Source organism: Ceratotherium simum, chromosome 19 (genome assembly GCF_057802395.1).
Source record: "Ceratotherium simum simum isolate JZ-2026a chromosome 19, ASM5780239v1, whole genome shotgun sequence".
Lineage (NCBI taxonomy): Eukaryota > Metazoa > Chordata > Mammalia > Perissodactyla > Rhinocerotidae > Ceratotherium > Ceratotherium simum.
In genome coordinates, this window is record NC_141918.1 from 15,081,242 (window position 1) to 15,103,299 (window position 22,058).

A 22,058-nucleotide genomic window follows, 5' to 3' on the forward strand; every position below is an offset into this window, starting at 1 on the left:
CTTTTACTCAAACATTACTAACATAAGCCAGACAAACTACTATGTCACATCTCATAATGCCACAAATACTTCTATGATAACAGAAAGCAGAAAGAAAGCTAAACACAATTTACCTTTATATGCACTTCAACAAAAACATTTTCCCCCCGTTTCACTGTTCTTGTTCAAGCTCTTACTACTCTTTACCAAAGATGAGAACTCTGTAACTGGTTTCCTTGTTTCATCCTGGTTACAATCAAGATATTACAGTAATTTTTCTGAATATCATATATTATTACTATTACAATTAGTACTTTTTTACTCATAAGACTTTAATAGTTCACCAGCCCTATGCATGACATGCAAGGCTCACTGAAATATGAACTTAAATTATCTTTGTAGGCTTACTTTCACAAAGTTAGGACCAAAACCACATTTTTATTATTGAAGTACATGTGAACGAACTTGCAAATGATAAACAGAACAGGGGCACAAGCACCAGTTGATACTGTATAAAACACCCAACCAAATCATCAGGTGCCTTCTTTATACGCCATTCTGAGGAACTCTTCCTGACCACAGAATCCATAGGTTTTCCAGTAACAATAAAATACAGCCTGTGTGCTTATATATACAATTCTATATGAAAGCATAGCCATTCCAAAGAATTTTCTTTTCCCCAGTACATTCTGAAAAATCAATTCTCATTCTAAAGCCCAATTTGTATACTGAGTGCCCCAAAGACGACTTGCAATACTACAGGTGAGTCTAACCATAAGGATGCCCAAGAGGAATGGATGACCTAGATCAGACCTCTTGTAAATACAGTAACGGTATTTATCAGCAAAAGGAGAGTCCCTAACTACAAATGATTTTAGTATGCCATATCTGATCTATCTAAATAGGCTGGTTAAATAAACCTAAAATTTATGGATTTATGGGGTATGGTTAGATGGAGAGTAGAGGTAATCAGTTAAGCTGCGTAATTATGGAATAGAAAATTGAAATGAGCTCCTTTTGTGAGTATTTTCATGTATATTGTTTAATAACTAGTCAGTTATTCCCAAGTCAAAACACACCCTGATGCAGAAGAAAAAGGACACTTTTGGGAGTTACAGCTAATGGTTTCTGGCTCTTGCAGGAAAAGAACACTTTGTGCCTGATGCTTGCCTGTACCCTTTGAATCATTAGTCAATTTGTTGCTGGATAAGAGCTATGATATTATTCATGAGTTTGCTTTGATAATTCAGCTCTGTGTTAATACAGGGGGAAACAGGAGGACTCAATCTCCATAACCAGGAAAAAAAGGCTAAGTGATTTCTTCTTCACTAGCCAAGATAGGTAGCTAAGACAACAGCCTCAGGAGTCAGGTTAAAAAAAATAAAAGTGTCATGAATCTGAGGCTTAAATATCATTTGACCAGGGACTTGGGGAAAGAGAAATCTGTTTCAGGCTGGGAGTAGAAATAAAGTACACTGGTGAGTCCAAGAGTTGGAACCTATGCAGAGTATATCAGATTAGACATGAGAGTGACAAGTTATACCCAGAAGGGACACTTTAATGCTTTAAACCAGTATCAAGGGAATGGAATACTTGAGACTGATTTCCTAGGGGAAACCTCTTATCCGAGGACAGATATGGTGGCCGGGGGTGGTGGGGAAAGGGCATGTGGGGACTTTTTTACTCTGTCACAAGTAAATAAAGAAGAAAAAAATTAGAGAGAAAAGGGGACAATAAACACCACATGTATGTTTTCTTGAACTCAGTACCTATACAGACAAAAAACCCCAAAAGTTTTAGCCTTTTAAAGTACTTATTTAGAGAATTTTGAAGTTCTTTCCAAGTCCCAGGATCCTCAATATGGAGAAATGCAGAATATTTTCAATTTCTACTCAGATGCCAGACACGCCCTTTTGCCTTCCTCTGAAAGGGCAAATAATAATCACTCTGTAAATTTCTGTAGAATGTCTGCTATGTGTGGACACTATGCTAGTTGTTAGGGATCCAGCAGGGAACAAGACAGACTTGTCTCTGCTCTCATGGAACTAACTGTCTAGGGGCAACAATATACACTGCATGCGTGAAATAAGATTTATAGGCTAACAGATTCTAGAAGTATGCTAATCTAAAGTAGGATAAAATTCTGGTCTAATAAAAATTAGACCAAAATAAAAATCCTACTAAAGACAACCTTCTAAAATGCAAGCTTAGATAAATGACTAAGTGATGAAGGTGAGTTAAAAATAAACACTCTTGAGCAAGCCAAAAGGAAAGAGAAAAGAGAAATTCATGTGCAACAATCAGTTTGAATCAGGGAGTGGGTGGGGGGTGCCAAGAGAGAGCCTCCACATTACTAGAACTTACTTTGGTGGTTTCAGGTCCCTGTGAATTAGAGCTTTGGGTTGCATGCTGTGAAGATAGGCCACTCCTTGGGAACACTGTAAACACCAACTCATGGCGTGGGCAGCAGTGTAATATGGCAATGGTTCAGCACCATGCAGCACTGCAAAAGAAAGGCACAAACTAAAAAGAACTTTATTGCATATAACAAAAGACACAAGGTGAACACAAGCACAATCAGCACACATGACTGGGTATTTTTCTACACATGCTTCCATCAGTCCTGCTTTTATTCTTTTCTAAAAAAAAGATGGAAATATCTAATAATTTCAAATGGATAACTACTACATAAGTACCTAACATTTAATAGTACTTCTGTTAAATGTTATACATACATTCAAGTAAAATTAATATACATTACCAACTTTTTCATATTGATACAGTGTTTCATACAATAATATAAATTATAAGCAATTTGATGGCACACTACTATAACAGACACAGAGAAATAGTACAGAAGGAATCAAAATAATGTGTATTAAGATGTTTACAATTATGCTTTCTATAATAGCTAAAAACTAGAAACAGTTCACCCAAATAAAACAATGGAGTATTAGATGTCCATTAACAATGATGAACACCTAGGCAGTAAATATAAGTAAAAATTTATACAGAATAATGTTAATTTAAAAAATAAAATGCACGGTTGGTCCCGTGGCATAGTGATTAAGTTCGGCACGCTCTGCTTCAGCAGCCTGAGTTCACAGGTTCAGATTTCGGTGACAGACCTATACCACTTGTCAGCCATGCTGTGGTGGCAACCCACATACAAAACAGAGGAAGATTGGCACAGATGTTAGCTCAGGGCTAATCTTCCTCAAGCCAAGAAAAAAAAAAATGAGGAAGATTGGCAACAAATGTTAGCTCAGGGCGAATCTTCCTCAGCAAAAAATATATAAAATAAAATAAAATGCAACAATTTATTTTACATAAATGGTACAACAAGAGACAATACATTTATATATGCTGGTGTTTCTTAGAGCAAAAGAGTTAGCTCTTTTCTATAAAGGTATCTAGATGATACACAGTTTTCTTTCACTGTTATAATTAAAATGTTCTATGAAGTGAGTTTTCACTATTTTGCTTTTTGAAAATAAAGCAAAATAAAGCAGAATGACATGGAAGTATGGTTAAAGAGTTTTAAAATGAGGAGACTCAAAGCTAAGAGAGGTTAAAGGAAAAAAAAGTATGAAGATATTTTAAAATCTATTTAAAAAGCAAATTTTACTTTACTTAAATGCTTTTAAAATTATGAGAAGTATCATCAATTGAAAAGATTGATAGACTTCTAAATTTCCTATACTAATATTGTAGCATCTTATCTTTTCATTTTTAATCTTGAATAGATTTCTTCTTTAAATTACCTCCTTTTGGGACTCTGAGGGTAAATTGTGAAGAACATTAAGTAACTTATAGTTTATATTAAAAGCTTTTCAATTATTTTACTCTACTAAAGACAGATCTAATGACACTCACCATTATATAAAGAGCCCCCTTCAGCATATTCCATCACAAGACACACCTAAAGGAAACACATGCCAGAACAATTAACCACAGAGCTATAGCTTCTAGGGGACTTTAGAGATAACTTAGTTCAACTTTTGATTTTATAAATGCATTAAAAATCTTTCTTTTGGCCTCCACTATGTGAATGGCACTAGAGGGGAAAAAAAAAAGGTATCCATGATCTAAGATCTTCTTTTCCAGGGGCCCACTGTCTAAGAGTGGAGATGTATGTAAAAGCACAATCACAAGATCTTTGGGCCCTTTCTCCACTGCTAATGAGTAGGTGCTGTCACAGGATATCATAAGCCTCATAAGAAGACAAGGTTACTGGGTAAGACCACCTAAGAGAACTCCTCCAATACATTGTATTGCTAACAGATTAGAAACAAATACATAACGTACATTTTTTTTCCAGAAATAATGTAAGATAACAGATCAATATAGCTTCATAAACTACACAACTGTACACTTCTGCCGTGTCATTTCTTATAGACAGGCAACAATGAAAAAGTGACAAACTTACTGGATTCAAGCAGGCGCCATATAGCTTTACAATATTAGGATGGTTCACACGGGATAACTGCCGAAGCTGTAACAAATTAACATTTATTTTAAAAAGTGCTAACTTTTGAGGAACTGATTTCATAGCATCTTTACTTTAAAATCTTAGGGTGGTACAAAATATTAGTTTAATAATTCAGCAATCACTATTTACTATGTAGCAGGCACTGTGGTCCTAAGTGCCTGCCCAGAATGGCACAGAATCCCTGCCCTAGAGCTCTCACAGTTTAGCTGGGGATAGATATGTAAACAAACAAAGCAATGTGCAAAGTGCTATAATAGGAGTTCTGAACAAGGCATGATAAGTACAAATAAGAAGAAATTAACTTGGCCAAGAAATGCTAGGACACCATCCCAGAGATGGCATTGAGCAGACTTAGGCAAACCAAAAGAAGCCATGTCACTGTTGTCATCATCATCTTCATCACTGTGCTTGAATAGTCTACCTACTCGATTTTGGGCCCTGGTGGGCACTTTATAGATACTGTATAATTCTCACAACTCTGCAAGATAGGTATTATCATTTCTATTTTAAAGATGAGGGACATTTAAGATAAGACTCAGAGAGGGTTAAGTGAGCTGCTAAATACCATACAGCTAGGAAGTGGTACAGCTGGGATTTGAACTTTGGCCTCTCTGACTTAAAATCTGTACTCTTTCTGTCTACTTGTACTCTCTTCCCTACACTCCATCTCCCATCTCTTGAATTAATTCCCTCCTCTCCATTCCCACTACCAATGCCTTAGTAATTCCAACTTGCTAACGGAGAAACACTTTTTTTCATAATATTAAATTCACAGAGTATCTTGGGTGAAGAACTACACAACAGAAATGACATCTCTACTTACCTCTACAATAAAAGCTTTCCTCTCAGATTCACTTTCTATTTGTTTAATAGCAACATCTTTTGCTCTCCACTTAGCTTTGCAAACTACTCCAAAGGCTCCTCTTCCAACAACCTGAGTTAAAAAAAAACCAGGAGAATTAGAAACAAATAGATCCAGCCGAACACGAAAAACTGAAGCCAATCTGAAAGACTTATTAAAGACGACTTTGGAAATCATCACTATCTTGATTTGCCACTGAGCAAGTATGAATTTTCATTAAAGCGAGGAGATAATGAAATGTGCTTGTCTCAGTCTTTGAAAGTTTATGGTCTAGACACTTCTTCATTCTCAAGTAAAACCAAAAACAACAAACAAAAAAGATTCTTGGAGACAAAATCAAACTAAAACAGGCAAGATGAATGAGAGGATAGAGAGAAGATGGTTTAGAAAAAATAAAAAGCAGGAACATATAAAAAATGTTTTGAGCTATCATATTTGTGAAATTAAAAATAGCTTTACCCAGTTGGGAGTAGAGGGGAAAGGATAAAAATATAGATGATAAAAGATTGGTCCTTGTGAAGGACAGACACAATGTGCTATTAGCTATACAACGGATTATTATTTGTCAAGAAAAAGGAACTACAGATATATGCTACAACATGGATGAGCCTCAAAAACACTATTCTAAGTTAAAGAAGCCAGACACAAGAGACACACATATTGTATGATTCCATTTATATGCAATGTCCAGAAAAGGCAAATCTACAGAGATAGAAAGTAGATCAGTCGTTGCCTGGGGCTGAGAGTAGAAATTGGGATTGACTGTAAATAGGTAAGAATCCCACCAAGGTGGTGAAAATGTCTGAAAACTGATTTATGGTGATGGTTGTAAAACTCAGTATATTTGTACAAATCATTGTGAATTTTATGATATGAAAATATAGGTTATTACAGTTATCACCCTGGGCACAAAACTCTTCTATAACAAAGTTGGCTGCAGCTAGGGTGATCAAATAATTTATTATCTACAATGGGTTCTTTGTAGAGAAAGAAGGGGGTGTTAATAATAACTACCAGGATAGTAGCTGTAAACTGGGATGTATGGCCACTCGAGCTACAGCTCAAATTCCACTTCATACATTATGCAAAGCAGAAAGGACATTTCTCATGTCGCTTAATGTGTAAAACCACACAAACGGTTAAAATTTATTGAATGTTTACCATGTGCCAGGTACTAGTCTATGTGCTTTTCACGCATTAACACATTTACTTAACCCTCCTCATTTAAAGGTAAGTAAACTGAGTCACACAGTTGCAAGGTGCCCAAGATCACATGGTCAGTGAGTATTCAGAGAAGCCAGGATTTGAAGCCTAGAGTACAGAATAACCAAGTCACTCTACATTCAGCTTCTGTATGTGATCCACTTAAAGGAAACTGGGCTGCCTCTTGGGCCGGCCCCGTGGCTTAGTGGTTAAGTGCGCGCACTCCGCTGCTGGCTGCCCAGGTTCGGATTCCGAGCGCACACTGACGCACCGCTTCTCCGGCCATGCTGAGGCCGCGTCCCACATATATCAACTAGAAGGATGTGCAGCTATGATATACAACTATCTCCTGGGGCTTTGGGGGGGAAAAAAAAAATAAAATCTTTAAAAAAAAAAAAATAAAGGAAACTGGGCTGCCTCTAGGCAAAAGAAGGCCAACACCTCTGGTAGCTAGTCTTTCCTTTGGTGACTTTCTCTTTTTCCCTTCCTAGCCCTAAGTGCTCAGGGTCTTCCTGCTGTTTAGGCTCTTGCTGTCTTCCACACCTCTCATAAGAGAAAGGAACCAACATCAGTCATTTGCACTTGTTATCCAGTTACATTAACATGAACGGGTACTGGTTAAAACTAGCATCATTAGAATAATAGAAAGCGCGTGCCTGGGCTCTGGAATCCAGACCTCAGTTTGAATACAGGCTCTGTCTACCTATCAGCGATTAATGCAGGGCAAGTTAACATCTTTTAGCTTCTGTTTTCTCAAGAGTAAAAGGGAGATGCTTACATTTTCCTCAGTGAATATCTATAAGGTTCATAAGTCAAAACCAGGCATTTCCTTAAATACTACAAAAGAACAATAAGTGCTTGGAGTTGAGTATGAATCAGTGTAAGGAGCTGTACTACTCACTTCTCTCACAATTAACCGTGATGAATAGCAAATAGGTCCTAAAACAAATTTCAACTTTATGACAACATTAGGCTAACAAGGTATGGATGGAGACCAGCCTATCTATTGATATTACTATGAATTAATGATTATGAAATAATTTAATATATTCTTCAACCATGTATTTACAAATATATCAAAGCAGCTGGCACTTAGTAGGTCTCTTCTTATTTCATTTTCTTATTCTCAGGAATGCCCATGCAGGGATTCCAAACACTATATTTGTGGATCATGCACTTGTCACAAAAACTGTTAGGTGTGTATAACTGACTGTGATGCACAAGTGCCACCTAGTGCTGAGACGATGGCTGACTCTGAGCTTTTGACGTAAAAGCACGGGAACAAAATGTAGGCAAATGAGGACATGATAAACCTCCTTTCTGCTTAAGAAAGCAGTTTTCTGGAACACCCTGAAATATAAAACAGGCATATTCATGTAAGATGAGAGCCCATGCCTTAAGAAGCCTCCACTCACATTAGGGCCATAAAATATTTCATATGTACGGTGCAACAACAGATCTAAAATGATGATAAAGGAAATCCAAGATGCCTAAGGTCGTACACATAAACTGAAATACATGATAAGAAAAATAACTGCTATGAATTCAAAGGAGTGAGGTTAGAAGCACAGAGTCAATGCTTATTAAAGAATTACATTTCTTCTTTCTGAACACCGAGTCCAATGTGTGGAGGGGAGTTTCCCCAACCACCAAGCAATTCTCAGATACCAGCTAGGTATCCTGCAATTCAGCTAAATTTAGACACTATCTAACTGGAGACAGCATCAGATCCCACAGGTTCAGGGATCGGTTCTATAGGACCGTCCCTCTGCCCACCTGTGCTTCTGACCAACTGACTACAGATTGAAAGTTCCAGTGACACCCCTCCTTGGGTTCGATTAATTTGCTAGAGCAGCTCAGACAAACATTTTACTTACTAGATTACTGGTTTATTACAAAGGATGTAACTCAGGAACAGCCAGATGGAAGAAATGCATAGGGCAAGGTATATGGAAAGGGTGCGGAGCTTCCATGCCCTCTGTGTGTGCCACTCTCCCCCAATCTCCACGTGTCCACCAAGCCTGAAGCGCTCCAAACCCCTTCCTTTAGGGTTTTTATGGAGGCTTCACTTCACAGGCATGATTGATTAAATCATTGGCCACTGGTAATTGATTCAACTTCCAGCCCTTCTCCTCTCCCTAGAGGTCAGAGGGGTGGGACTAAAAGTTCCAACCCTCTAATCACATGGTTGGTTCTCCTGGCAACCAGCCCCCATTCTAAGGTGTCATTCAAAAGAAACTTCATTAACATAACAAAAGACATACAAAAAGACATCTTTATTGCTCTTATCACTTAGGAAGGAAATTTGGAGGGTTTTGGGGGCTGTGAGTTGGGCCATGGACAAAGACCAAATATATACGAGAAATATTTTGGTCATGTGAACGACTAAATACATATCCTACAAAACACCATATCACAGTATCAAAATATGACTTCCCATTTTTTCAAATGGCATAAATGTAGAGTTTTTAGCAGTGAAAAGAAAAAAATGTATAAAGAATTGACCCCTGCCTTCATGGGATGAAGGGGAGGTAGAGAAGAAATTCAAGACAAAACAATAGTACTTAATTTTTTAAACACCAGCTGAAGAGAGCCAAAGGTGAGAGTCTGTGAAGATGGAAACAGAATCACCTTTCCCCTTCTGGGATAGGCTTAGGGATTTGAGGGCAGAAAGAACTTATCCCCCCCACACTTCTCACTGAGATCCCCAGAAGGAAGCAACCTCACAGAATATACTTTGCCAACATTGGAAGCTACAAATAAGTAAGAGTGGCAAGGGAGATAGCTAGAGGGAGGCCCTAGTCAGGTTATCTCAGTCCCAACAGACATGGAAATGATACAGAAAAACTCATGCTACGAGAAAAGCAAGGTAACTGAAAATTAAAGTGTTCTGGCTGCAGGAAGAAGGCTGGTGTAGGGCGCAGTGTTGGCACCTATATCAGAGGCTGTACACAGCTCAAATACAAGGAGCTAACGCAGGGCTCAGCTGGGTTTCAGAGGATCAATGAAAGCTAAAGGGGAAGGCCTAATCAGCGCGCAGGGAGAAATGGGTAAGGTCTCTTGCTTTCAAGGGGTGAAAGTGAGGCTTATGCTAAGAGAGTGACGAACTTCACTTGTTTACTTCTTAAACCAATACTTTTTTTTTTGCTGAGGAAGATTTGTCCTGAGCTAACATCTATGCTAATCTTCCTCTATTTTGCATGTGGGTCACCGCCATAGCATGGCCACTGATGAGTGGTGTAGGTCTGTGCCTGGGAACCGAACCTGGACAGCCAAAGCAGAGTGCGCCAAACTTAACCATTAGGCCACAGGGCCGGCCTCCCAACACTTTTTGAATGTCTACTATATCCAGCTACCATTTGGGATACAGAGATACAGCAGTAAATAAGACAAAGGCTCTGATCTACATGAGGTATACTTTCAATTAAGGGGAGGGGGGAGAACAGACAGTAGATAAAAAGATGAATAAGAAAAATATTAGATTGCAAAAAAACGCCCTGTAGAAAACAAAAAAAAATAAGATGGTATGACAAAGAGATTGGTGGAAACTTCAGGCTGAAGAGTATGGGAAGGGCATCTGAGAAGGTTACTAACTTGATATTTGAATGACTCAAGGAACCAACTAAAAAAGAAACAACTAATGTAAAGGCCCTATGGGAAAAAAAACCCCCTCATTCCCTATTCAACAATATTTGAAGACCATCTACAGGCTGGGCACTATCCTAGGCACCCAAGACACGGAAGTGAACAAACCAAACCAAAACCCTTGCTCTTACTGCTCATATTCTTGCGGAGGGAGACAAAGAGAAAGCAAGATATACAAGAAAAAGATATAATATTTTAGAAAATGATAAGTGTGCTAAAAAGAAAAGGAGCATAATTGTGTGCGTGTGTATATATATGTATGTGCACTCCTCCCCACCCCAATCTTAAACAGGGTAGTCCCGAAAGGCCTCACTGAGAAAGGTGACATTTTAGTGATGATCTAGAGAAATACTTGCAGCATTCGGTGTGGGCAGTGCATAGTAGGAGAAGGGAAGAGTGATGCAAGATAAGGCTGGAGAGACAGCCAGAGTCTGGATCCTGATTGGCTCTCTGCACCATGGAAAGGAGTCTGGATTTCAGTCTAGGTGCAATGGGAAGCATCTGGAGGAATTTAAGGAGGAAAGATATAATACGATTTTACATTAAAAAAAAATCATTCTAGGGCTGGCCCCGTGGCTTAGTGGTTAAGTGCGCGCGCTCCGCTGCTGGCAGCCCGGGTTCGGATCCTGGGCGCACACCGAAGCACTGCTTCTCTGGCCATGCTGAGGCCACATCCCACATACAGCAACTAGAAGGATGTGCAACTATGACATACAACTATCTACTGGGGTTTTAGGGGAAAAAAAAAAGGAGGAGGATTGGCAATAGATGTTAGCTCAGAGCCGGTCTTCCTCAGCAAAAAGAGGAGGAGTAGCATGGATGTTAGCTCAGGGCTGATCTTCCTTACAAAAAAAAAAATCATTCTAGCTCTTATGTGAAGAATGGATTGTAGGAAAGCTAAAGGATATAAATGAGAGCAGGTAGGAGGCTATTACAGCAGCCCAAACAAGACAGAATAGCTGTGAGGACAAGGTTGATGGCAGTGTAGAAAAATGGGCAGATCTGGGATACGTTTTAGAGGTAGAGTCAGAAGAGCTTGCTGATGGTCTACATGCAGCAGGAAGAGTCGGGTAGAAAAAGAGAAGAATAAAAGATCTAGATTAGGCAACAGTTTAATGAAGGATAAGAGAGAATGCAGCAAGCATATATATATATTTAATAACAGAGAGTTCTGTTTTAGCCATACAAAGTTTAAGATGCCTATTAGATATCTGAGTGGAGATATCAAGAAAGAAAGCAGATACATGAGTCAAGGAGAAGTCAGGCAGGAGACAAAAACTTGGGAGAATCATCAGCTTTTAGCTGGTATTTCTAGTCAATCAACTGGAAGAGATCACCAAAAAATATTATGTAAATGCTGGGATCACAGAACTGAGCTTTGAAGCACTTTTAACATTTAGAACACAAACAGAGAAAGAACCAGCAAAAACTGAGAAGGAACAGTCAATAAGGTAGCAGGCAAACCAGGAGAGTGTGACAAGAAGCCAAGAGAAGACTTGCAAGAAGAAAGCAGATATGAAAACAGCAAAAGCGGGGTCGGCCGGGTGGCATAGTGGTTAAGTTCATGCGCTCCGCTTCGGCAGCCTGGGGTTTGCGGGTTCAGATCCTAGGCATGGACCTATGTACTGCTCAGCAAGCCATGCTGTGGCAGCGTCCCACATACAAAATTGAGGAAGATGGGCATGGATGTTAGCTCATGGACAATCTTCCTCAAGCAAAAAGAGGAAGATTGGCAACAGATGTTAGCTCAGAGCCCATCTTCCTCACACACACACACACACAAAAAAAACAAAAACCAAGGAGAGAAAAACCAGCAAAAGCTTTCAGCCAATGGCTTTCAAAGTGTAGTCTCTGGGTCAGAAGTATCAGCATCATTCGCAAATTTGTGAGAAATGTAAATTCTCAGATTCCAAACCGGAATTACTGAGTCTGAGGGTAGGGCCCAGCAATCTGTGTTTTAACAAGCCGCTGAGGGGATTCTGATGTTTGAGAATGACTACATTAGGTTATATTAACAATATAATTAACAGTAAGCCAAGATACTTCAGTGGAAGCCATCACATAGACCAGAGAGCCCTCCCCTGCTGTTGATATTATTTATGGAAGTTTTCCAGAGCACTGAGACAGTAAGAAAGAAAAAGGAGAATTCTTGTGAGCAACAAAATGCTTTTCTTGATACATGGTAGGTCAATAGAAAAGAGTGGCATAAATGGCAAATTAAGACACACTGAGAACTGAGGTAAACAATGAAAAAGCTAATATTCACATTACAAAACACTGAAAGGAAGTCACTTCTTCCTAGAAAATTTCAAATTCAAGTTCACAAATCAAATTTTGGATTGCATTCATATCTGAATAAATTTAAGTTTCTTTGACACATTATCATTAACAATTATTTTGAATGACAGCTTTCCCCAAAGATCAATTTTCACCAAGAGTGTAAAAAAGGGCAGACATCCACATTACAAGCAACTCCTCCATCACACCCATCCATCCAAAATGGTGAACCTAGAAATAAATATTTAAGATATTTTTCACAATCCCTCATCTGTAAAAACAGAAGAACAGAGGAATGTAAAGAGGATTTTGGTTTTAAAAGGGAAGTCAATTTAGAAATATTTCCTTCTAAATTTATGAATGTTTTCTAAATTAAAATGTTCTTAGATTAATTCTCTTATGATATGCACCTTTCCTCCTATGGTTCAGCCCTCTTGGTTTTGGGTCCACAACTTTAGTCTCATACAGTAAAGCAGATTTAAATTTAATTCCTTTTTTTTTCCCGCAGGGAAAGACTCCCCCTGAGCTAACATCTATTGCTAATCCTCCTTTTTTTCTTTTTTTCCTCTCCCCAAAGCCCCAGTACACAGTTGTATATTTCAGTTGTAAGTCCTTCTAGTTCTTCTATGTGAGCTGCCGCCACAGCATGGCTACTGCCAGACAAGTGGTGTGGTTCCCCGCCTGGGAAGCGAACCTGGGCTGCTGAAGCGCAGAGTGCCGAACTTTAACCACTAGGCCATCAGGGCTGGCTCTAAATTTAATTTCTTAATAAAAAATATAACAGAAGAACATGAGAGATGGTATATAGAATATTTCTATGTGATTAGTATTAAAAGGCACAAAAATCAAAATCAGAATTTGTTGTCTGTGTTTAAAGAAAGCAACTCCTTTAAAAACTAATTTCTTTAGGATGGAAGGAAGGCTACTCCATTCCTACATCCAAGTCAAATTATTAAAAACAAAAACAACATAAAATAAACTAAATGGATTTATGCCCTCACGCTCTTAATTTACTATGAAATAATTCTTAATTGTCCCCAATTCATGTTATTTTTAGTTTAGTGACTATAGCTGTCAGTTTGGTTTGGCCCTGTTCTGTGGACTATGTGAGCAGACCCTGGCTATGCTGCCATTGCTTTGGCTAGAAATTTGGAACATGACAGAACAAGCATAGATCTTACATTTATTAGTTAGAACTTGGAGCCTCCAACTATTTCAGAACTTCAATATCTATTAATAAACTGTGGCAGAGTAGAACTGCCATCTGCTGACAAGACAGATTTGATAACACAAAAGTAAAGCTTTGATTATTCAAACTTTCTTTTGAATTTTTCATGTAGTCTTTTAAAGTCTGTCATAAGACATCTGACCCATTTAATAGGCCTTTCTTTCAAATAATATGCCCTTGTCATCTTTTAAGCTACACATGCACAATATAAAAATTATCGCTGTGTCTACCTCTTCATTGTGATAATTCCAGATTTCTACTGAAACTAATGATCACTATATTTCACATGGAAGAGTTTATTAATAATTTTGGATATCTATAATTAAATACTGACTAAGAAATCTATGGACTCAGTTTATTCAGGCTGCTACAAATGAGGTTTTTCTCTATTATCAGTTGCCCATACACCTATAACCTAAAACTACAAAATATACATCACTGCCAAAGTTCTTTCTTCATTTCCCTTTAAAACAAAATCTTTGTGCCTCTATAATGAAGCTTAAGAATATATAAATGCTGCAATGATTATATGTGCTTTGCTCTTATGCTACACTTGAGGTCAACATTGGGGGTCTCCCTTTTAAAAAGCAACCACGCCAAATAGGGTCTTTTTAGCATTTTAGTAAAGGCCCACCAATACATAGCTTACTCATAGCATCTGATCCTTAACAGCATCTTTTAGCCCTGCTAAACAAAAGTATTTGCTCAGTATAATCTCCATTATAATGGAATCAACATTTGGAAAGAGAATTAAATTTCATTTCTAGTGTAAATGCTGCCTTAGCCAAATTACTAATTTATCTTAACCTCTGGTTTTATCACATGTAATATAAGAGAACCAGATGGGAACTAAATTCTCATGATTATGCTGTGATAACTTCATTTACTGGTTCAACAAATATTTATACAAAAACCTTCCAGGTGCTAGGCATTGGAGTTACAAGTGTGAATATGGCACCTTACATTTTGCTGGGGGAGACACAATTTTGGTTACTGGTAAGTGCCATGAAGGATAAGAGAAGTGACAAAGATCTAGGTTGCTCAGGGAATGCTTCTCTAAGGAAGTAATATCTGAGGTGGGACTTGGATGGTGAGAAGAAGCCAGCCATGCGAAGTTCTGGGGTAAAGAGCATTCTAGGCAGAGGAACAACTGCAAAGACAATTCTTCTTAGTGCCCTTCCTAATCTGTGATGCTTACTTTATTCACAATCTAGTTTTAAACTCTTTTCCACTCAATGGAACCTTCTGTGATTAACTCTATTACGGCTTAAGGGCTCAATTTACATTATATTCATAGTTTTACATTTGTGGTTCTGAAAATGCAATTATTAACTGCTCTGTGTTTATTCTAGTCTCACAATAAGTCAAAATTTTAAGGAGAGAATCCTAGAATTCTTCTATTCATCTTCCACAGTACCTAAGCAGTATTGTGCACTGAGGAGACTATTCATTAAATGCTCAGAACTAACTACTATAAAGGAAATCAGTATTTTGTTTCCCCATTCTCAAAATAAGGTTTGGTTATAAAATATTTCAGAAAAAACTAAAACAACACTGTAAATAAATCCAGTGGAAAGAGCAAATGACTCAGAAGTGAGAAATCTCAAGTCCAATTCCCAGCTCTACCATTTACTTAGGCGTGAGGATTTGGCAAATCAAACTCTGACCCCTTGTCAAGATCTGCAAAATGGGGATACCATTTGCCCTGCCTAACCAGGATTAGTTGGTCACCAACTACATTCCACAGGAGATCACGATCACTGTCAAAGTTTACTGTGGAAATAGAGCATAAATACAGCAAACAATAAATGTGTTTTCATTTTAGAACTGGAAGAGACCTTAAATGATCTTCTTCAATCCCTCATTTTATGTGAGAAATCAGAGACCCAGAAAATTGAAGTGCCTTGCTCCAAGTTACTGAAATATATTATGGCAGAATCAGTACAGCATCTACATTTTCTAAATATCCAGCCCAGTACACTTTTCACCACTCCACACTGCCCTTACCACTTCTTGCAACCTAGTCCCCAATGTACATACCTTACAATTTATTCTAACATTTTCTACACTCTGATCCAGAATGGTAAAAACTAAATGATTTAAAAAAAAAAAAATCTACGTATGTTTCTGAGGCTGAGACCTTACATAATTGGATATCAGAACTGAATTTAGGAAGTGTCATGCTGATATTACTGAGTCACAACATTAGGAATTTAAGGATTAAAATCAGCTGATGCCTAAAAAATATGCATCTACCAAATGACTGCATATTTGGTCTGTGGTTGCAGTCTTTTTCTTACATAGTTTCTAACTGAATTGATATAACGCTGATTCAATTACATTGTTATCTGAAAAATACAGAATACAATTTTCTTTATTTATAGGCAATATATTTGTACCATACAAAATACTGCAAACCTTGTAAAATACTTTTTGTTTCTGGTCATCTTCCTCTATTCTCTCATTCATGATTTTAACCTAGAAGCAGATTCTAAGTTGAGAAATAGTTACTGAGTGCCCACGGTGAACCCTGGATTATATAACACTGTTTTAATGTATGCAAATGATGATGGAAATTATGTAATAGTCTCAACATCAGAAAGATCCAAATTCAATCTTTAAAGTGAAAATAAACTGGCATTAAAAAATGAAAAAAACACAGCTAAATGACTGTCTAATATTAGAAATTTTCATCTAAAACCAAAAATCTACTCCCCAGGAATGTCCTAAATATACCAAAGACCGGTTGAAACATTGTCTAAACTGAAAGAGGGTCTTTGGAAACATAAAAATCTAATCAGAAGTTAAATGGCTTTGGTGGAAGAGCAAACAAAATGATAATTGTCTCCTTAGTAACTTTCATTCTTCCAAGAAGCAAGAAGGTAAATGCTTTAGAAAGTAGTGTGTGGAAAACCAACCTTGTAAGACTCAAATGATGTAAGTCTGTGAAAGCATTTGGTAGACTATGAAGCACAAGTTATTATTATATAACAATTTGTAGTCTACAAGACAGCAGTTCGCCACAGAGTAGACGTAAATGCTTATTTAAAAACTGCAATTCTTTTATACTGACTCACTGAATTTTTATTCTTAAAAAAGAAAGAATGTTAGCCATGAAAGCTGGATCAACTATCCACTTCTGAAAAAGGAATTTATCCTCAATAGAATTTAGCCTCAATAGAAAACACACACACACACACACACACACACACACACATTGCCCCCTCTTTTCAAAACACAGGTCCTTCTTTTAGCCATGTGACCTTAAAGCAGGTAAATGTTCCTCTCTGGAACTGTTTCCTAGTAATATGTGTCAGGCACTGTGTTTTGCACATATTGCCTAATAGGATCTATTATACACATAAAATGAAATAGAAATTATTATCCCTATTTTACAGTTATGGAAACTAAGGCTCAAAGGGGTTAGTTAGGAACCTTGCTCCAAATCACACAGCTAGTAAGTGGCATAGCTGATATTCTGAACCTTCCTTTAACTTTAAAGGGCTCACTCTTCCCACTTACACTACCTTGTAAAATGAGGTTGTTCTCAGTGATCTCTAAGGTTACTTTATGCAATAAAAAAATACGACTGAGTAATCCATTATTCTTCCAAAACCTGCATAGAAAAAAATTTATTTATTGAATGATAACTATCCCATTACTTTTAGTTTGCCACTACCTAAAAATAATTTTGGACTTTTAAAGTAGAGGTAACTCTTTGAGAGTCTACAAAAGAGAACATACAGGGTTCTTTATGGCATACGTTATGTAAAGTGCTTAATATATTTTAAAAATGATAAATAAATGGTAACTGATAGATACTATTTTCAACCAAAGTTTTAACACTTTCTGAAGTGTATCTTTAAAACATATAGTTTTTACTTTTCTAAATTTTATGGTCCTTAGAAACAATCTACTTCTCTGTGAAACTGAAAAGAAGGGACGTATTAAAGGCACATATTACTTTGCTCTAAAATAACTTAAGGATGGATTCGGATTTTCTAACAGCGATTTCTGTCTGTTATGTTCTGGTTGTCACCGAAATCATTAGTTGGCTCTTCAGAATATGCTATTCGAGACATCTTTCCTTCTAGACCAGTCTACATTATTAATGGTGAAATTCATCTAAATTAGTCCAACTGATGGCAGAACATTTAATATTACAGCTACTGCTCTAAGGAAACAGCGAAACAGAACCGTTCGGTACCCGGGGAAACACTTTACTAGACATGGTGATGTGCTAATTTACCAAACACTTATTGAGCATCCACTACGTTCTAGGCACCGAGCTAGGAGTCGAAGAGAATACAATCCTTGGTCCTTAAGAACACCACGTCGTAGTGAGCTGAAACTCCAAAACGGCCACGGTCTTTGACGAATTTACTACTTAGAGACATGGGAACTGGTGGACCACACTACCTCACCAGTCCATCCTCCTGTTTGAGATGACCCAAATCCAGGCACCAGAATATCAAATCCAAACTCAAGAGTGCCGAAGTGAGGAAAAAAGAGAGCTACCGGGGAGCAGCTGAACGCGGAGAGTTCCCTCTATACCCGGTCTCTGTGGGGACTCCGAGGTGGACCCTGCGGGGCCCAGAGGATCAGAGGGGCCGGGGAGGCGCCTTAAGAGTCGGGACCAGGCAGAGGCGGGGACAGGCCGGGGCCGGAGCCCCGTGCCAGGCCTCGCTCACCTCTTCCACCTCGATCTCCTTGTAGTCGATCTCTTCAAAGTTGAGGACTTGGGTGGGGGCTTCGATCATCTCACCGGCTGAAGACGAGGAGGAGGAGGAAGCTGCGGAGGCTGTAGACATGATCCCTTGTGGAGCCCGGGGGGCCCGGGGAGGCTGCCGCCCGGACACTCCGGGGGAGACCCGCGCCCACCCGCCTCCGGACCGACCTTCAGCCTGGAGCCACGGCGATCCGTGGCGGGGACAGAGGTAGCGGCCACAGCCGAGTCCCGGCTCCGGCTCCGCTGCGTTTTCCGCCGCCGGGCCCCGCCCACTAGACTTCCGGTTCCGGCCTGAAATCGGAAACAGGAGGAGGGCCGTGAGCTCAAGGGAGGGGAGGGGAGAATTTTGTGATTGAGTCAGAGAAAGGAAGGACAGGTTGGGGGTGTGGTAGGGGAGGGTGACAGGCTATCTTGGGCCTGTAGAACAAATTTCGCGAGATCTTTGTTAAAGGGCCTCAGCAACCGGATGATACCGCGAGAGCTGACGAAGTGTCGTAATTAAAATGCGCGAACGGAAGTGGCGCGGAGGACGACGGGATATCGGTGCGGTTGGTGCTTGAGCAACCCGCGGGAAAGATAAAAGCTACGTTTTTAACTTTGCTTCGTGAACTACGTTAAGGCCCCGCTTCCTCTTCTCTCAGAGACCTGCAGACGGACGGGGTGGTGTTGGACTGAGTTTTTGTGACGAAGCTTAGTTTTCAGCTAAGCTAAAAGTAAGCTAAGCAGAACTGTTTCTTTAAGAAGCCTTGGAAAATGTGTTTCCCTCAATATGGTATATGGAAGGAAGCGGTTGCTACTGTTACTTTGAGCCAGGTTGCTATTGTTACTTTGACGCTATCAGATTCTAAAGCAAATGATACAGAGCGAGCCACTGCATGTAACCTGAATAACACTACGAAGGCTGAGTGCTCACGAATAGAAGTTAATATTAGGTAAGGGAGATATTTGTAATTTGGCATAATTTGTGTTCATCTGAAGTTATGGGTTATTTTAACAGTACGTATCGAGTGCAGAGCACTGTGCTAGATGCCGTGCATTTATAATTTAATCATTAACAAAGGCCTTGCAAAATAATATATATTTTTTCCATTTTCAGGACATGAGAAATTAGGCTCAGAGAGGTTAAAACAAGTATGATTCTCACAAGCTGGTAGAACCTGTCAGTATATCTCCGGATAGTATTGCCTGTGTTGTGCTATCAACACAGTTTTTAGTTTTAAACTAAATGTTAGTTTTTATTTAGTCGGTTTGACCTGAAGACTAACTGGGAAAATTGGAGTTCTAAATGAAGGTTTAAGGACCCAAGATGAAAGCCTGTGAATGTCAAAATCTGAATCTGTAAGAGACCAAAAAGGAACAGATAGGGAGATAGTGAGGGGAATGATGATCCAAATATCACTGGAGGAGAGCTTTCTTGTTAAAGAGCAGCCAACCAAATAAATGCTGTGCAGAAGTAAGTTAAACACATTTGGGTTAGCAAATAGGTCATTTGACTTGGCGATCAAGAGGTTATGAACTCCTGGAATACATTGTCTTTCTTCATTCATGGTTCTAGTAACACTCAATGATAGTTTGGTGAATGGATAAAAGAATGAAAGAAAGAATAATTTCTTTTCACTGTACACTCTCTGGATGATCTTACCCAAGATCTTGACCACCTATACTGCTTATATGATGATAACTCCCAGTCTCTCCCAATACTCAAATTTTTCATGAATTCTGGACTTATTGGACATCTCTATTTAGATATAACATAAACACCAAAACTTGAAGATTCCAAAAAAAAATTGAAGTTACCACCCACCACAAATACGTTCTTCCGTGCGCATTTTCTGTCTTCGTGAAGGATCCCATCATCTACTCAGTTGTCCAAGTGGGAAATCAGGGCTTTATTTCTGCATGTAAAACGATGGTTAGGGCACTGATAACCAAATAGAACCAGATTAAGTCAATGGGATAACCATTTTTATCTGTCATTTCTCTACTCGAATTCCCAAACTAGGATGGTCACCTCTTAACCTTGTGCTGTCACTCTGCGGGTCGTATCTGATTTCTCTTTACCACCTTGATGTTAATACAGTGGATGCTACCAAGTGGGAACTCAAGAAATAGTTGTTATATATTCCAGATGAATGAATAGCTTTTGTCAGTCCTTCGTTTCCCTGGAGTGCAAGGTCTGTTTTGTATACCTTCAGTTTAGGACTAGAATCCTGCTGAGAAGGGACTAATCACTACAGCCCTGATGTTGTTCTCCTGCTTGATGTTCCCACAACATTTTATGAAAAGTATCAAACATACAAAAGTTGAAAGAATTTTACAGTGAACACCTATATACTTAGCAACAATATTCTACCATTAACATTCTAGTATACTTGCTTTATCATATACCTGTCCATCAGTCCATCCACCCATACAAACATACATTTATCTTTTTTGATTGAATGCATTTCAAAGTGGATTTCCTGCATGATTTTGACCGTCTACCCCAATACTTCTGCTTTTGTGTTTTATCCACTGATTTGGACTTCTGATATTGATACTAGTTTAAAATCAATTCTTGTCCTATTTGCTTGCAGACCACCCTTTTTTTGGTCTGCATGGTGCCTTTTCACTAGCTTCTGATAATAAAGTCCCAGCAATGTTCATGTCTGTGGATCCAGTCATCCCCCAAATGCAGTCTACCTCTTCCATTCTGTGATTGATTATGTGAGCTGGTAAATTCCCATTTTTTCATTTAAGCTGATTCGAGTTGTATTTTTGTCACTTGCAATCAAAGAATCCTAAGTAATACAGTTTGAATCCAGAGAAATGAGGGAAGGGAGCTGAACCCATTTTAGTTCACCCCAGTTTTGACTTTGCATCCCCTTTAACTTCTTCAGCTTTCATGAGTTAAGGATGGAAGCTTGGACATCACAATTTCGTGTCAACTTCAGTCACCAGTCTATTGTGTCTCTACAAATTTCCAGAGATACATATCAAGCTATTTAAGTGGTCTTTAAGTGCCTCCCAGTTTGATCACTCTCCACCACCCACCCTCATGTTAATGTCCTAATAACTACTCTAACCTTCAACTCTGTCTTCAATTTTAACACTTTTATACTATCCAGGGGATGAGGGCCAAGAGTTTCAAAATCCATTTCCCAACATCTCTGAATGTTCTAAATGGGATTCTCATCCTATTTGCCTCATTTTGGATATAAGGACACCTGGCACCTGTTTTCATGGAGACTTAGCAGAAACAGATTAAAATAGTTCCACTTTAAAGTTCTGTTGCATTGGCGTGTGTAATACATTTAGATTAACTTTAGATAAAGTGTTTCCTATTTTATCAGTCAATATCACTTTTGTTATAAGTAACAGGAAACTCAACACATAATAGTTTAAACAATAAAGGGGATTTATTGGCTTAGTTAAGTGGAAAGTCAAGAGGTAGAAGAGGCTTCAGGTGTCTTTTGATTCATAAACTTAATGTTAGCATCAAAAATTGAGTTTCCATTGTCTTCTGCCTTTTGTGGTATGTGCCATTGCTCTAGAACAGTGTTTCTCAACTTTTGTTTTCATTATTGCCCCCCGGCTCCAGGAGCCTTTTAAGGTTGTTTTAAATGCCTTCCCAAAGTTTTAATACCACGGATATACTGTATAT

The 22,058-nt window shown here is 38.6% G+C and overlaps 1 protein-coding gene and 1 long non-coding RNA gene across 10 annotated transcripts in view; one reads left to right on the top strand and one right to left on the bottom strand.

The window, feature by feature from the left end:
- The window catches only part of MAP3K7 (mitogen-activated protein kinase kinase kinase 7), a 69,330-nt gene extending 50,654 nt beyond the window's left edge, over nucleotides 1–18,676 (bottom strand). For all 3 annotated transcript variants that reach the window (XR_015555225.1, XR_015555226.1, XM_014781116.2), the window contains exons 1-5: nucleotides 18,378–18,676; nucleotides 5,295–5,405; nucleotides 4,409–4,474; nucleotides 3,856–3,901; nucleotides 2,344–2,482 (exon numbers count right to left, since the gene is read on the bottom strand). Coding sequence is in view for 1 of the 3 variants with exons in the window: in XM_014781116.2 (XP_014636602.2) it covers nucleotides 2,344–2,482; nucleotides 3,856–3,901; nucleotides 4,409–4,474; nucleotides 5,295–5,405; nucleotides 18,378–18,497 (482 nt within the window). In the remaining 2 variants the exon portion in view is untranslated. The remainder of the gene's footprint in view (nucleotides 1–2,343; nucleotides 2,483–3,855; nucleotides 3,902–4,408; nucleotides 4,475–5,294; nucleotides 5,406–18,377) is intronic.
- Nucleotides 18,677–18,825: 149 nt separating this feature from the next.
- LOC147914504 (uncharacterized) overlaps nucleotides 18,826–22,058 on the top strand; it is a 171,298-nt gene continuing 168,065 nt past the window's right edge. For 4 of the 7 annotated variants that reach the window (XR_015555228.1, XR_015555232.1, XR_015555233.1 and 1 more), the window contains exon 1: nucleotides 18,826–19,128. This is a non-coding gene — a long non-coding RNA (uncharacterized LOC147914504). Of the gene's footprint in view, nucleotides 19,348–22,058 lie in introns of all 7 variants that reach the window. The other 3 variants (XR_015555230.1, XR_015555236.1, XR_015555231.1) reach the window with 2 other exon arrangements.